Here is a 15,227-nt window from a genome sequence, read left to right as displayed (position 1 = left end):
TCCTGGTAGAATTTGTACATTTATGGCAGGTCTTTGGGGCTGCAGCTGTCTGGCCTGAATAGCGGTTCACAAGCCATGCACAGAGCGAGCTGCATGGAAAGGGAAAGAACTACCAACTAGAGCAGTGCCATTGAGAACTTTATGTATCATTTAAAAACCAAAAATGCTGATGTACGGTGAGGCTGGTGACCCAGAAATCAGTGTGAACTTTCTATCTCTGACCTTTCTGAGTTACAAATAGTCCTCCAGAGTTCTAGGCAAAAATTCCCTTATGCTGCATTCTGGGTAGTTGTCACGGTTTAAACAAAAATCTACCTGTGTCCGTGACAGGGGGGCCACAGGCAAGCGAGGTGCTAGAAGGAGCTGAACCTCTGTCCCAACTACTTCCGAAGCAGCCCAAACCCCCTCGTACACAGCTAAGATCTCCTTCTCAGTTGGAGTGTAGCACTCCTCAGACCCTTTATATGCTCGACTCCAAAGTCCCGGGGGTTGGCCTTGGGTTTCTCCTAAAGCTCTTTGCCACAAACTCCAAGTGGGACCTTTCTCTCCAGCAGCAGTGTAGAGGATGTTCTTTACATCCTGTCCTGTCCGTACTGGCCCCAAGGCCACGGCACAGGCTATCTCTTGTTTTCTTTGCTCAAAAGCCTGCTGCTGCTCAGGACCCCATGAGAAATTATTCTTCTTCCGTGTTACCTGATAGAGGGGGCTCACTAGGTGGCTGTAGTTTGGGACATGCATTCTCCAAAAGCCCACTACTCCCAGAAAAGATTGGGTCTCTTTCTTGTTGGTGGGAGGAGACATAGCAGTGATTTTGTCAATCACATCTGCTGGGATGTGACGACGTCCATCTTGCCATTTTACACCTAAGAACTGGATTTCCTGGGCAGACCCCTTCACCTTGCTGTGCTTAATGGCAAAACCAGCTTGCAAAAGAATTTGGATTATCTGTTTTCTTTTCTTGAAAATCTCTGCTGCTGTATGGCCCCACACAACAATATCATCGATATACTGCAAGTGTTCGGGAGCAGTAAAATTATTCATGCTTTATATGATGTTATGATGTGGAATACTGATAGCAAAATTACAAAATTATTAAACCATGACACCCTGGTATTTTTCTTTTTTTTTTCTTAAATATTTTCCTTTTTTTTTTCCTTAAATATTTTCCTTTTTACTATTTAAATGTTATGGGCACATCTTATAGAAACAGAAGGCTGTTTACAAAGAAGTGCATGCTGTGTTGCTGTATGATGAGCAAGATACATCTATTCTTCATCTAGCAGGAATAGTTGCTGAGCCTTAAGAACAGTTTCAGAAAGCTTTGGGAATTTGGGCGTTTTCCTTGTTTCTGCAACACAAAATGAAAATTTACGCTGTATACAAAGAAAAGGGGAGTCCAAACTTGTACGTTAAATTTGAAGGAGATAATCGGGGGTAATATTTAAAAAAAAAAAAAAAAAAAAAAAGGGGGGGAGTGTGGTCATCAAATAGTGATGGTGAGTAATAGTGAGGTGGGATTTGAAGCTGAAATTAAAAACTTCTTGTATGGCTGTCTTCATAGTGGCTATCCAGACTATCTGTAGAAATAACAGCTATTATGTAGTCAGCTATTCACCAGTTTTAACTGATTATAAATTACGTTTCAGGGTGGAGAACATAGCATAGTGCCTGACACCTGTGTTGATCCTGAGGGCATTCTTGATTCTGTGCATTATGATGTCATGGATATTAAAGAGCAAGCTGAGGCAGCACATAGTTCCATTGTATCCCTGGAGGACCCGAAGGAAGATACTGGCTGGTTTGAAAAGCAGCTGGAGAAAACTAACTTTGAACTGATGGAGACCAAAGAAGAGCTAACAGAGAAAAACACCAAACTACTTAAAACTGAAGAAGAGCTGATGCAGAAGAACAAAGGTGAGTTATGCGATGTGAAAGGTAGAAGACAGAAATAGTTCATTAATCTAAAAGAGAAATAAGCAGTTTGAGTAGGAATTAGAGGAGATGTTCTACCTTTGGAACCATAGCCTGTAGATAAGTGATAGTTTGTTCCTTGTGTATATTCAGGTTCAGCAATTCCACGGTTTTTGGTTATTTCTTTTCTTTTTTCCCCCTCTCCTTTAAACTGCAACTAGCAGCTTTACGCTTTCGTAAGTATGGGGTTAAATGTCTATATCTTGATTTTTACTTTTATATTGCAATCTCTACTCTTCCTTATGTCTTGTTGATGCAATGTTTTCGTTCCAAGAAATATAGAAAACTTTTGAATCACTCCCAATAAGTGAAGACCACATGCAAATTAATTAATCTGTTCAAAAGCTACCTAAACATTAGAATATCTGGAAAAATTGATTACTTAATAAACTATCTATTGGCTACTTATGTAATACAACCTTTTCTGTGTGTTACAGACTTTGAAATGCAGGCGATTAAATTGGATGAGTCTGTTGAGCAACTTAAAGAAGCAACTGAGGTAACTTTATCAAGAAGATGTTGTGTAAAATTGTTTTAATACCAACTTGTGGTAGCTTAAAATGCTATTCCAGTAGGCTCCATTATCAGGATATCTCCACGTTCTATGCAGTCCATAAAACTTTATCCTGACTAATGTACTGCGAGCTACTGAATATGTGAAGACTAGGTTGATTAAGTATGTGTGCATACCACTTCTGGTGGTTTTTGTTCATTTTTTGATGTTTGGTAGCCTGAAGTAGCTCTGAAAACATTTATAGTTAATTCTGTCACTCAGATCTCTAACCTTGTAAGCTTAGCAACTTGATCCTTCTTAGTCTTTGACTGTCTGCATCACTGCAACTTAGTATTTCCATGGTATTAAAGCTGACTGTGATGAGTAGTCATGTCCTCACCTATTACTTCTTCCAAGAACAAGGCTCCAACTCTATCTGTGAGATTGTGTGGCCTGAACACTTCTGAGGCTTTTCTTTTCATAAGTTACTAAAGATGAATAATCAGTCCTTGGCAGTGCCAGCATGGCTTAACAATCGTCATCTTGTAAGTAAGGAAGCTTCACTTGTGGTCAAGGACACAATCTAAAATATGCGTGACAGAGCTGACTAAGCTTTAAGGTTGGATTATATCTGTCACGATGAAAGTGATTTTAGCAGCTTAGCAGAAGTGTGATGTGATGAACTTGTATGAGAGCTGACCATTTGCTCTTTGACCATGTTTGTAATTTTGTTGACTTCTTGGAAACAGGAAATTCTGTGATAAACCGGTAAACTCTTGATTGTGTGCAAGTCTTTTACTTTGTAACCTGCTAGGCTCTTGCTTTCCCTTGTATACTCTACCGAGTATTGCACTTGTCATTATCTGAAGGTGTACTTGTTCTGTCTACTATTGAGATTTGTAACTGATGTCTATAGAGTCGCCGGGTAAATATTTTAGCTGTATGGTTTTGTGTAAATATTTGCCTACAGAAGATTACTGAGACTTAAGTGCTCCTTTTGTTAAGCTTCAATGTAACTGATCTTATATCAATACAGGAAAAGACTACCTACCATTTAACTACCATTAAAGCAGAACTGGCAGAAGAGAACACTAATAAAGGTACTGAAAGCAGCCAATTTTCAGTGCTTTCAGTTAAAGCACTGAAACAAGAGAAAACTGAGTTGGAAGTGGGAAGAAAGCGCAGTACTGATGAAGATAAGCCTACTGTGGAAGAGCCACCTCCAAAGAAAGGTACAGTTTCTTCCATCGTTGAACAGGGTGTCTTCCAAAACAATAAATTGCTTCCTATTCCGGATAGGAAGCAAAAGGCTGTGAAGCACGTACCTTATGGTATAAGGAGAAAAGCCACTGTGTTAAACTGTAAATAGAAGTAACTGTTATGTAAATATCCCTTTTTCAGAAGGTCCTATGCTGTTCATTTTTGAATGCTTAAGAATCAAAGTTTTTTTGCACTATTTTTTTCCTTTTTGCTGCTTTTTCCTCATCTGTTGATGCACGTGCAGATTTGGTAATAGTTTTAAAGCAGTTTCTTTAGGATTGTTTCAACTGCTGTTGCTGATCTTCTGAGTAGCATCAGCTGCTCAAGTGCTTTTTTTTGTTTGTTTGTTTTGTTTTTCCTGAAGCAACTATCAAAATTGTTGACGACCTGCTAATTGCTCGCTCATGGGCAATATTTGAGCAAAATGGTTTGGATAAGCTCTGATGCATTTAACTTCACTTCTGGGCACAGCTGAGCATCAGTGTTCCTAGAATTACGGAAGGCATATACAATGTAGAAGGGAAAATCTAAAACTTAGCTGTATTCCCTTCCTTTCTTGTATTCCTCTTGCAAAATATGTGCAAGGGAGAAAGTCAAGGCCTTCTTTGGATGAGATGCTGTTCTTGGATGATTTGTCCCTGCTGCCTTTATTTGGCATAAATATTGAATCCTAATGTGACCACTGAATGGCATCACATATAAGCATCTTACCAGAGACTGAGGGAGGGATGTGGACTCCTCCATATTCCAAATAGTAGTGGGTTTCTTATAATCATATGACCAAAGCTCTCATTTAAAAATTAATGACAGCAATGCTCCACATAGGAATTAAAATGGGTAGCTGATAGTCACAATGTCAGCATGAAGTTTTCTGTTAAGAAGTACTGAGTATTCAATCATGTTAAAATTTTCTTCTATTTGTGAGTATTAATAGCGTCCAATTTCAAAAACCGCTTAATATATATTCTTTAGCTATGTTAAATATACACAGTAGAACAATGAGCACAGGTATGTTGTGCTGGTTCTTTTGTAGAATTAGTTATATAAGTAGCACGAGCAAAAGTGTTTTAGGAGATGCTAGGTTATCTCAGCTTCAAGTTCAGGGTATTTACACCATTCTCTGAGCTTTTAGGTCTTGTTTCCTATGCTCTGTAATAATGCTTTTTCCCTACTTCCTGTGTAAGGAGCTTCTAGACTGAACATTACACATCTTCTCCTTCGTCTTATTTATCTTGCTTTAGTGCTTGCTTGTTGTTTTCAGCATAAAGTGTTTAGATTACTTATAAATCATATTCCCCTCACTAGTGTTGCTGGGAGCAGCAATCAAAACCCAAACCTGGTTTGGGGTGGAATATGCCACTGCTGTTTCTTCAGTTGAGGGCTATATATAAAACTCCTTAGATGAGTTAAGAGGCTGTTTCCATGCAGTACATGTGAATCTGTATGTAATGCAGGCTGCACGTGGGCACTATAAAATTCTGCATTTCTGTAGTTGTAGTAATAAAAGGACTGTACAAGAATCACCATGGAATATATTGTTGTGGTGACCCAATCCCTAGTAAGTCTTGACTTATATTTATTTTTTTTAATACTTAAAGTATGCATATTATGGAATGGACATAACTGGATTCTAAAGCAATGATGAAATACAGCAGAAGTTGCTTTTGATAGAAAGAAAATGCATGTGATTTTAGCTAATTGCTCACCAGTTAAAGAAAAAAACAGCCCCAAGCTAATGGAATATTTATGGAAACTTGAATCTGCAAATAAGTACAACTTTATGAGAGAACTTTATATGCAAAAGAGTAAGTGTGGACAGAAGTAGGAATCCTCATATTTTGTTTAGAGATCAACTGAATAAGAGAGACAGATATCAACACTTAAGTGATCAACTTGTCCAGGGTTTTATCTTTCTTTTGAAAGTAAGAGGACTGTGAGTTGGAATGAAATTTCTTAGAGAACTGTTTATCTACCATTTAGATGTAGATGGAGTGATTCCTGGCTGCCTTATAGGGATTGCTGAAGCACGGAAAATAGAAAGAATATAGCTGTGAATTATCTATCTCGTTCCCATGTTTCTTAAATCTAATTAGATTTTCTACTGGTGTGGAGTGGAAGGTTTGAGTAGTGCCATGGTAAAAGTGTTCTTCCAGACTGAAAAGCTTTTGCTGTTAATTCTGTATAGAAATCTGAGGCACCTGAATACGTGTCCAGAGGACTTTAATTCCTTCACTAGTATCAAATACTATGTGATGTGAGGGCATGGCTTGCATATTACGACAGTTTTTCACTTAGAAGTTGCTACTTGGTGTTGTGAACTGCTATGTAATAATGATATTAATCAATCTGAGCTACATTCCTTTTCCCTTTTTTTTTTTTTGTTTGTTTGTTTTACAGTAGTTGTAAATGAGAGAAAGAAAAAGAACACTGTAGAGCAAAAGAAAATTGAACACATGAAACAAAAGTGCTCCGCGTACCGAAAGGAAGTACTAGCACTGAGGGAAAGAACTGAAATCTTGGAACGTCATTTAACTGTGCTTGAAGAACAATGCAGAAGAGAAAAAAATAAAAAAGAAGATTTCAGTAAGCAGGTAACAAGCCTGCGTATTGAGCTTTCTTTTTCTGAAGAAACAGCTGATGTCCTCCATGAACAAATTCTGCAGGGTCAAGCTGACTATCGGGAAATTGCTTCTGAACTGGATGAACAGAAATTTATAAATATGACACTAGAAGACAAAAATGCCCAACTAACTAACAACATAGAAGTTGCCAAAGAATATATAATTGATAAAGTGTCACAAGTAAAAAAAATGCGGACCAAATTAGATGAATTATACAAATGTCACTTAGAGTTTCATGCCATCAGTACTGACTTTGTCAGTGTAAAGGATTCCTCAGACTCTGAAAAAGATGAGACAGGGACATCTCAAATTAGTTCTGCATGCATTCAGTCACAGACTTCTTCCATCTCAGATCTTGTGCAGGACCTCTCCTTTAACTATAGTCTTGAAAGGATTTGGGAAGTATGCAGAAGTATTGTTGATGTTTCCTCACAAAAAAGTCAGCACATCAAAGCACTGCTTCAAGACAATGAAAACCTAAAGGCGGGACTGAATAATGCTGAATATCATAATCGTCAACTTGTAATGAAGCTATGTGAGATTACAACTCGCACTAGTCAGGAAGATGATCTTGTGAAACAGTTACATGAGCAAATAGAAAAGAAAACTCAGGAGTTTGAAGAAAAGACTGCAGAAGATCAGAGAGTGATTGCACAATTTCAGGAGGAAGTTGCCAACTGTGAGGTAAAAATAAGAGAGCTTGAATATCGCCTGGAGGCTTCCAAGACAATGGAAGACAATGTGTAAAAACTCAATGAATTACTTAAAGAAAAAGAATCTATTATTGTTAGTCTGGAGACAGTTACAGCAACTCTGCAGGAGAAGTCTGCTAATGCAGACAAAAAGGTTGAAGAGTTAAGTAGCAAAGAAGCAAATCTGATTCAAGAAGTTATGCAGCTGAAAAACAGCTTGGAGCAGATGAAACATTCTCTTCAGGAAAAGGAAAAGAGTGAAATGGAGAAAGTGCAACGTATAGAATCGTAAGTAACCACTGAGTTAACTTAGAGCCCTTTGAGAATGAACTAGAGTTAAAAATAGTTAATGGGAACATCCCTTCGACTTAATGCATCTGCATGCTTATCAATGGCCAAACTACTACTTTAGGATGCTTTGGTATGCTACTTGAGTTCCAAGGGAAAACAGGAGTGTGCAAGGAAATAAAGAATAATATGGGGATTTCTGGTGGTTTTGTTGTATATCCCTCAGAATAGCATCTGAATAATTTATTGCTTCAGCATCTGATTATGAGAAGCAAGCTGAAATTCAAAAGTAATTGTTTAAATCTTGTCACTGGTCTAGATAGATTTAAGAGTCTATTTACAAATAGAAACCAACAGGCAGGGCATGGATTAAGCTGTAATTGCTGTTTCCATGAGATGTGTAACAGTAATTTTCTTTGTGTCTTTATTTTTAACATAAGGCTAGAAAATATTCTTTCTGAGAGTTCTGCCCTTGTACTGAATTTGAAAAAAGATTTGCAGAGGAAAGAAGAAGAGTATGCAGATCTAAAAGACAAACATTCTGATGCCAAGAAACAAATTCAGCAAGTACAAAGCGAGGTTGGTAGTCAACTGAGATATTTTTTTCTGTAAGATTATGCTTGGCTTTCTGCTGTTAAAACTTCTCAAACTTTAACTATGAAGCTGGAAATTTCACACTAGTGTGGCTAGCAGCAAATCTTAGGTAAAGTTGCCATTGAAGCTCTAGAGGGGACCAGAAGTTAAAACATGGTTTCACATAGATAATGAACAGAGGAAAGTAAAGTTGGTTGGTAGTCTGGAATAAGGTTTGTGAAGAGAATAGCTAATCTGCCTCTGGAGGGGACTTGTTATTATCTCTACGTTACTGGTGACTTGCCATTGGTATCTGTGGTAACTCCAAAGCTTTAAACCTAAGTCTTGTGAAAAAACGCTGATAACTGGGAAGACGAATGCTATTTACTTGAAGAGAAATAGACTAATTTCCAGAGGCTCTTTAATATAAGCGTGTATATTTTTTTTCTTCAATTTCAGCTTCAGTGATGTTAATAGTTAAAATTTAATTATTAAACAAGAAGATATCTTAAAACCCATTTTGCAGGATCTTAGTCTGAAAGTTTATTGGGTGTGCTTGGGGTGGAAAATTGAAGCTTAAAAATGAATTCATGTCTTCCTTGGTAACCTTGCACTTGCTGTCGTTTTCCTACTCAGCACTTGTTTGTGAATTCCTCTTTATTTAACAAAGAAGTATTTGGCCAGGTTGGATTACAGAAGTCTTTTAATGAACCGTGAGCTGTGCTTACATTACAGGTGTCCACGATGCGTTCTGTGGAGGAATCCCTCAGGAACAGGATGGATGAACTTGAAAGGATTAATAACCAGTTTAAGGATGAGCTGGATTTTAAAGACTATACTATCCAACAACTTAAACAGGTATTTTTCTTGCTCTTAATTTTTATTAAATGAATGATGCAGGTTTTCCAAGCAACAGGAAAAAGGTCAAAAAAAAAAAAAAAAATTGGAGCAAAATGAAAGTGGCCAACTGAAATTAGCGGTAGACCATGAAAGATATTCAAATAATTAGTCACTACAGAGCACTGGCAGATTGCTTTAAATACAATAATCTGCATAGTAAATACATACGTAATGCATGCATATAACCTGATCTTGTTGAGTGACATCACGATATGTTAATTGGAATGTCTTACCATAAACTCTTTCTATCAGCTTGAGTCCTTATTTATGCTATATGAAAAACTTATTAATTCTAGGCTGTCTTAAAGATTCTGCTTGTTTCTACTGTGTATGCTTTTCTTTCAACATGAAATATAGGAGCTGGTGGGAAAGGACCATAATCTTCAAAAGTGGCGTGAGGAGAGAGATCAGTTAGTAGAAGCTTTGGAAGAACAGCTCAAAACTTTGGCTTCTATTGCCATACAAAAAGAGACAGAAATAGCAGAACTGAGACAATCTGCCTTAAAGGATTCAAGCAAGGTCAGCTCTCCTTTCCTCCTACCTGATTAGCTACCCATAAATTCTGTAAGACTCCTGTACCTGCTCTTTGTATTCTGGGTGTGGTTCTGTTCTTGAACACTGTCGTATTGACATCATGTGCAACTAACCAAAAAAAGCACCAGCTTTTATTTTTGTTCTTCAGAAACAGAATTTCTGTTAATTACTAAAATTTCAATTTTTTCAGTAGTTCAGATAAGCAGATGTCAGTTTGATGCTTATGATCCTACAGTCAGACTGGACATCTGTAGCTTTTTCTGATAATTCACAGCATTTCCGGATCCCAAGCTAGGCTCAATACTCAGACAGTAGTTCTGTCTCAGGTTTCTTTCTTTCTTTGCTTTCTCTGAGGTAGTATCTACAATGGCTTGAAAAGACAGAAGGGGACATGGAGAGAGATTAAGGGAAGCATCAAAAAGCAGAGGGGGGATGATCTCTGGAAGTTGCATTTCTTATTTCAACATCCAGCTTTTAATCAGGATAGCCAATCTAAGCCGTAGCATAGAATTTCAGAAGCTAAAGAGAAGACTAAATGAGTTGTGCTCTTTTGAGAATGTTTGGATTCACTTTCTCTGAGAAGAAAGATGTTCTCATAGCAAAACTTCCCCTACAACTGCTGACTTTCTCACAGTACCGAGGATTTGGGAACAAATAAAAGCTCGGGTTATTATATCTTAAGAGAGATGAAGGCTGAAGCACATAAGTAAAATAGAAGAATCAAAATATATTGTATTACAACTTCCCAGGCAATTCTGTGACTACTGCACTTGTAACAGTGACCGTACAAATCCGTGAAATGTTACTGTTCTTGAATAGTTAAGTGTTCTAGCCTGCAATTCTAAAACTGATGCTACTAAGTAATTGCAATACTGCTTGTGTGTGTTAATTCCTTTTGCCAATCCCACAGCTCAGCAGTTTTTACTGTTTATTAGGATAATGCAACTGTGATAGAAGAGTTAAGAAAAGAACTGGCTGACAAAGATGACTTTATAAAGGAATTAAAACAACGCATTAACCACAGTAGCCCTCAGTGTTTGCCAGAAATACCTTTACTTGAAGAAAGACAAAGTAGAAGGAATGACTCTAGTAGAAGGAATGAAAAGGTATGATTATATTTATAGAAAGTCAGTACTTAACATCTTGTTAACCCCTTTTTGTTCTTCTGTTTTCCTAGGAGATACTGGAGCTGGAATCATTTTTCTTGGCATATAGTCCTTTAACTACATATTCAGTGATGAGTACTTGTTGGTTCTTTTTGTCTTCCACTCAAACATGAGCTCTCATCTTCTCAAAACTATTTTATTTACTAGAACACCATCTCTTTGTGTACATTATGGAACTTTTCCATGCAGTTTTCCATGTATTCGTATGTGGATGCTGAAGATTAGGCAGAGGTTTAGCCTTTGGTGTTCTAACATAGCAGCTGTGAGCGTGCAGAGTATGGGGGGAATGGATGACAAAACGACCAGCGTTACAGATTTTGTCCCTAAATAATGTCTCGCTTTCTCTCTTTTGGAGGCAGAATACTGCCTGAGACTGTTAGTGAGACCCAGTAGGGTGTATCTGAAGATCACACAATGAATAGATGTTACTGCCTTCCCACACTTGTGCTGTGTTTCAGCTTACGTGTTCATGTGGCGTCTGAGCTTGAGGTTTTACACTGTAACTTTAGAAAACTCGAGATGTTTTGGAGGTCTAATGCATAGCCTAATCTTTACTCCTTTTAAATATTTACAGCCTAGGAAACAACAAAGCAAAACTAAAACTGGAGAAAGTATTCCATTAAGATGCAAATCTGAAGACAATTATTTGTCACGTCGATGTACTAGTAGCCTCACTTCATTAAATGAATCTCAGGTTAGTATGAAACTTCAGATCTGAAAATGTTGTGATTGTATTGCTTCTGATAAGGAATGAGTAGGAAAAGATCTCATGTTCTCTAAACAATTCCCAAGTTTTAATTTATTTATCTCTTTCAAGGTGATCAGATCACCTGTTTTTATAGCCTTTGATAGGAATAAAAACTGTTGAAACAATTGTGTGATGAATTTTTGTCAGGTGCTGTTGAAAACTCTCCTCATGTTAATGCTTATGAAGTGGCTCATGATTAGATAAGTTACTTGGAAAAAATTCATGGAGCCACTGAAACGGGCACAGCAAATTGAACTTATTTTCTTCCTCTGCAGGATTTCTGGATATTGTTTTGTTAGCAGATGATGTTAATCATTCCTATATAAGTTTTTAATTGCTAACTTTCATAAAATAGCAGTTACATATATTTTAAAAACAAAGTATTTATTAACCAACTTAATTCTTGGAAATACAGTGGGTGGTGATACTCCATTCAGATTCTTAGCAGAGCCTGATAAAGTGGCTCTGACTACTTTTTGTCTTTCTACAATCTTTGGTAACTTTTTGAGAGGAAGAAGACTCCCCTCAGGGGGTCGGAACAGTGTAAGTAGTAAAAGCTGCTAGTCTGTGTTTGGGACACTGGAGTTTGCTAGTTACTAGCAGCAGTAGAAGCAGCCATCTACCATTTTCTGATGTCCCCAGCAGCCTGTCTTCCATATGTTCAACCAGCATCTGAACTCATTTTTGATATGCTAGCTGAATTCCTGCCATAGAGAAGGAGGAGTCCAGGTGATCTCAGTTCTGACTTTGTTGTTCCTGTTGAGAAAAACAGGATTGGGTGGATTGTGGACAGTAAGTGCTGCTGGGGAAATGCATACTGACATTTCCCTGTCACTTAGCTGTGCATTTGCTGCCATTTGACCATGAGCAGGTACATGATAGCCTTCAGCTTAAGTACGGTGTCATTGCTTGAATGTCTGTATTCTCTCCAGGGAAAAGATAGCAATGGAGTTCTTCAATGACTTGTACTGGGCTTGCACCTTGCCAGCTGGACCTTACTTATGTAAATAACATCTCTAGTGTAGAAGAGGAAGGGCAAATTCCCTAAGATTAAGCTGGAAGTTAATCGAACACTTGAATCAAATGCTCCTGTTCCTGCCCAGTTCTGACGCAGCAGAGTTGAGATGAAGAAAATCGTGTCAGTTCTACCACCATTCTCTATTAAAAAAAAGTGTAGTTGTCTGTGCCCTTGAGAAAAAATGACTTGTAAAGTATCAGGCTCAGTTTAACATGGAGAACTTTTTTTGTGATCATAGATTGGAAATAATTTTAAATGTAACAAGTTCTAGGAAAGAGGGGTAAAACTCTGCTGTAACTGAAATAGACTCCTTCTGTTACAAATGTTCTTACAGCAGGAAAATTGAATGCTTACATATCCTTTTCCAGATGCTTTATAGCTTTTTAATCTCATGGCTACCTTAACACTTGCACTTAAAATTCTTCTGTGCTATCAGGAGCATTTGGAAACTGTCCTCGACTCTTCTGGAGTGTCCGCAGAAAATGGCAAAACTAGTCGGTTCCCAAAACCGGAGCTGGAAATCCCACTGACACCTCTGCAACCTGATAAGACGGAGATAAAGCAGCACGGCAGCATGATACCTTTAGGAGTGAAAATGCCTAAGGCAAAAAAGAAAAGAAGTGATGACATGGATGAGGTATGACCTAGACCCAACAGAGAAAACAAAATATCTGATGCCTTTTTACCATTCTCATTCAAGCATTAAAAAAATGCTATTTCTACCTCAGTAAAGTAGTTGAAGAATTTAATCAATGAACTGCTTTAATGAACAAAACTAACAGCCAAGCTCAGTGATAATGGTTTAAGAGAAGGGAATTTCTCTTAACTCCATTGTGTATTTTCTTTGAAACCTGTAGACATAAATCAGCTTTTTAGACATCATGAGATGTCTAATACTGATATCTTAATGTCCTGTTTTTATAATTGAATGCTTATTTATTATTTGATTTACAGTGGAATAGCTACCACTAGCAAATACTTCCCTACTATTAGCAAAAGTGTTTAAAGTGTTCACTTTTGTGACATCAATTGTTCTTTCCAAAAGAATCATGGCTGAAACTTGTCTTATTTTCCCAGGATTTTGTGAAAAGTGAGAACACGAAAAATACAAAATCTGTCATGGCTTTTAATTCACCCTCTGCAAGTGACGAGAAAATGGTTGGTTTTTGTTCTAGTTTTGAAGCTAGCTTGGGACTTCCTGTAATTGTGTGGTCACACGAATGAAGCAGTGTCTTATCCTTATGTGTATACCTGAATGGGAATCTTACATGCTTATGAGCTCTTCCTATTAAATCCCATAAGCTAACCAAAGGGCAAGTCAGTCTGTCCCCAGAGCGTGTAATGGCTGTACTGTGTAATGATTTGGAGGGAAGGATATTGCACACTGAATAGTTGGGAAGAGAAGCTTTAGTGTATTATCGTGTGCTTTTGTAAGTGAAGCCCTTGTATTAAACTAAGGTTCATATAATTAATATGCATGGCAGTTATTAAAAACAGATGTTCACATGTGATAGCAGTATCCTTGGCATGGTCAGAGTATGAGTAGTAGATTTTTCCCATCTGTTGTCTTCTGTTTTGTATGTTTGTTTATTTTATGTAATTAGAACAGCTTATGTAAGAAACAACTCCACAGCTTGGGAGCTACTTTTAAAGAAACTACTGCCTTATTAAGAAACTTTAAGAAACGTATGCCTTGAAATAGCTGAGATTTTGACAACTCCCTAAAAAGGGTATAAAATTGTCTACATTACTTGCCGTTGTGGTATCATCAGCATAATGAACAGAGGTGTCAGTAGTAAAGCTCAAAATGTCAACTTAAAATAACGTTGAACTAAAATGAAGTTTAAACAATGCTCTTGTTTCACATGTTCACATCTCTGTTGAACAGAAATCCGGAAAAGACTACTTCCTGAGAAAGCGAGTACATGCTTCAAGACTGACTAAAAAGAAGGATGAAACACTGCAAAAAGTTGGAGATTTTATTCAAAGCTCTCCTTCTATTATACACTCTAAAGGTTGGTGTAGAATAAGTTTTATTCCATGTTTTCTAGACATTGTAGAATGGCTTGTTTCTGCTGTAGGCTATTAATGTATGTGTTCTTAGACTTGTCTGCCATGTTAAGTTGTCCTTTGATTTATGAAGTAAATGCATTTATTCGTCTCTTCAGAGATTCATTATTACATTTGTGAAAACCTACAAGTATACAGAGAAAGTTGGTTCTGTCTTGTGCTTCTGTCAGCACGAAAGTTAGGCCTGTTGTTTAACTCCTGCTGAAGTTTCTGACTTCCAGCGACTTCTGAGCCATGATTGTCTTTCATACTCCATTTTAATGCGTGCTTTAAGCTGCCGTACCTGAACCTATAAACAGTTTCAGCTATAGAAGCAATAAAGAACCTCGATGAACAAATACAATTTCTGAGTATTTTCACTTAAATTTTACGTGTCATTTATAAACCAAGTTTGTTACGAAGCTTTTTTTGCATTCATTGATTTAAAGACTCACAAAACCAGTAAGTTGATTGGTTTATGTATCAAAACAAATTTCTTCTAGCCAAGAAGCTGATGTCAGCAGTAAGTTCTCCTAAATCAAACGAACCTGAAAGTCTCGAAGAAGGAGAGACCAAGCTAAAACGATGCAAAAGGAAGCTGTATTCAACTGTCGTTTCTGGCCCTCTAGATATACCTGCTTCTTCGGTAAGCGATTATACTGTAGTCTTGGCTTAAAATAAACTACTAAGGAGTCCAAACAGACTGGAGGTTTCATCTATTTGCAGGAGGAGGTTCAAAGTACTGAGGTATTTCTTTATTCTACCAAGTCATTCTTGTTGGTCTTCCTGCTGTTCTGTTTTATTTTGTCCTCAAAGATCTCTGTGTTTGCCTGGCTTACAGTTTACTAAGTAGGTGATGTAGCAATCACGGAGATGTCTTCTAATTTGGAATCATAGATAATTTCAATGTGTTG

General features: G+C 37.4%; 2 protein-coding genes across 2 annotated transcripts; both read left to right on the top strand.

The window, feature by feature from the left end:
- Nucleotides 1–6,118: 6,118 nt before the first annotated feature.
- On the top strand, nt 6,119–7,900 carry LOC146760280 (kinesin-like protein KIF20B). The gene is made up of 2 exons (XM_085550793.1): nt 6,119–7,325; nt 7,766–7,900. The coding sequence occupies exon 1, from the start codon at nt 6,178–6,180 to the stop codon at nt 7,090–7,092; it is 915 nt and encodes a 304-aa protein (XP_085406919.1). The 5' UTR covers nt 6,119–6,177; the 3' UTR covers nt 7,093–7,325; nt 7,766–7,900.
- A 737-nt stretch (nt 7,901–8,637) lies between these two features.
- On the top strand, nt 8,638–12,922 carry LOC146760279 (uncharacterized). Its single transcript, XM_085550795.1, has 4 exons — nt 8,638–8,756; nt 10,268–10,438; nt 11,073–11,192; nt 12,701–12,922. Exons 1-4 carry the CDS (start codon nt 8,643–8,645, stop codon nt 12,905–12,907), a joined length of 612 nt encoding a protein of 203 aa, XP_085406921.1. The 5' UTR covers nt 8,638–8,642; the 3' UTR covers nt 12,908–12,922.
- The last annotated feature ends 2,305 nt before the right edge of the window (nt 12,923–15,227 follow it).

The sequence above is a fragment of the Coturnix japonica genome, chromosome 6 (assembly GCF_054131305.1).
Source record: "Coturnix japonica strain WE chromosome 6, WE-NBRP24, whole genome shotgun sequence".
Lineage (NCBI taxonomy): Eukaryota > Metazoa > Chordata > Aves > Galliformes > Phasianidae > Coturnix > Coturnix japonica.
This window is presented reverse-complemented; position numbering and strand designations above follow the sequence as displayed.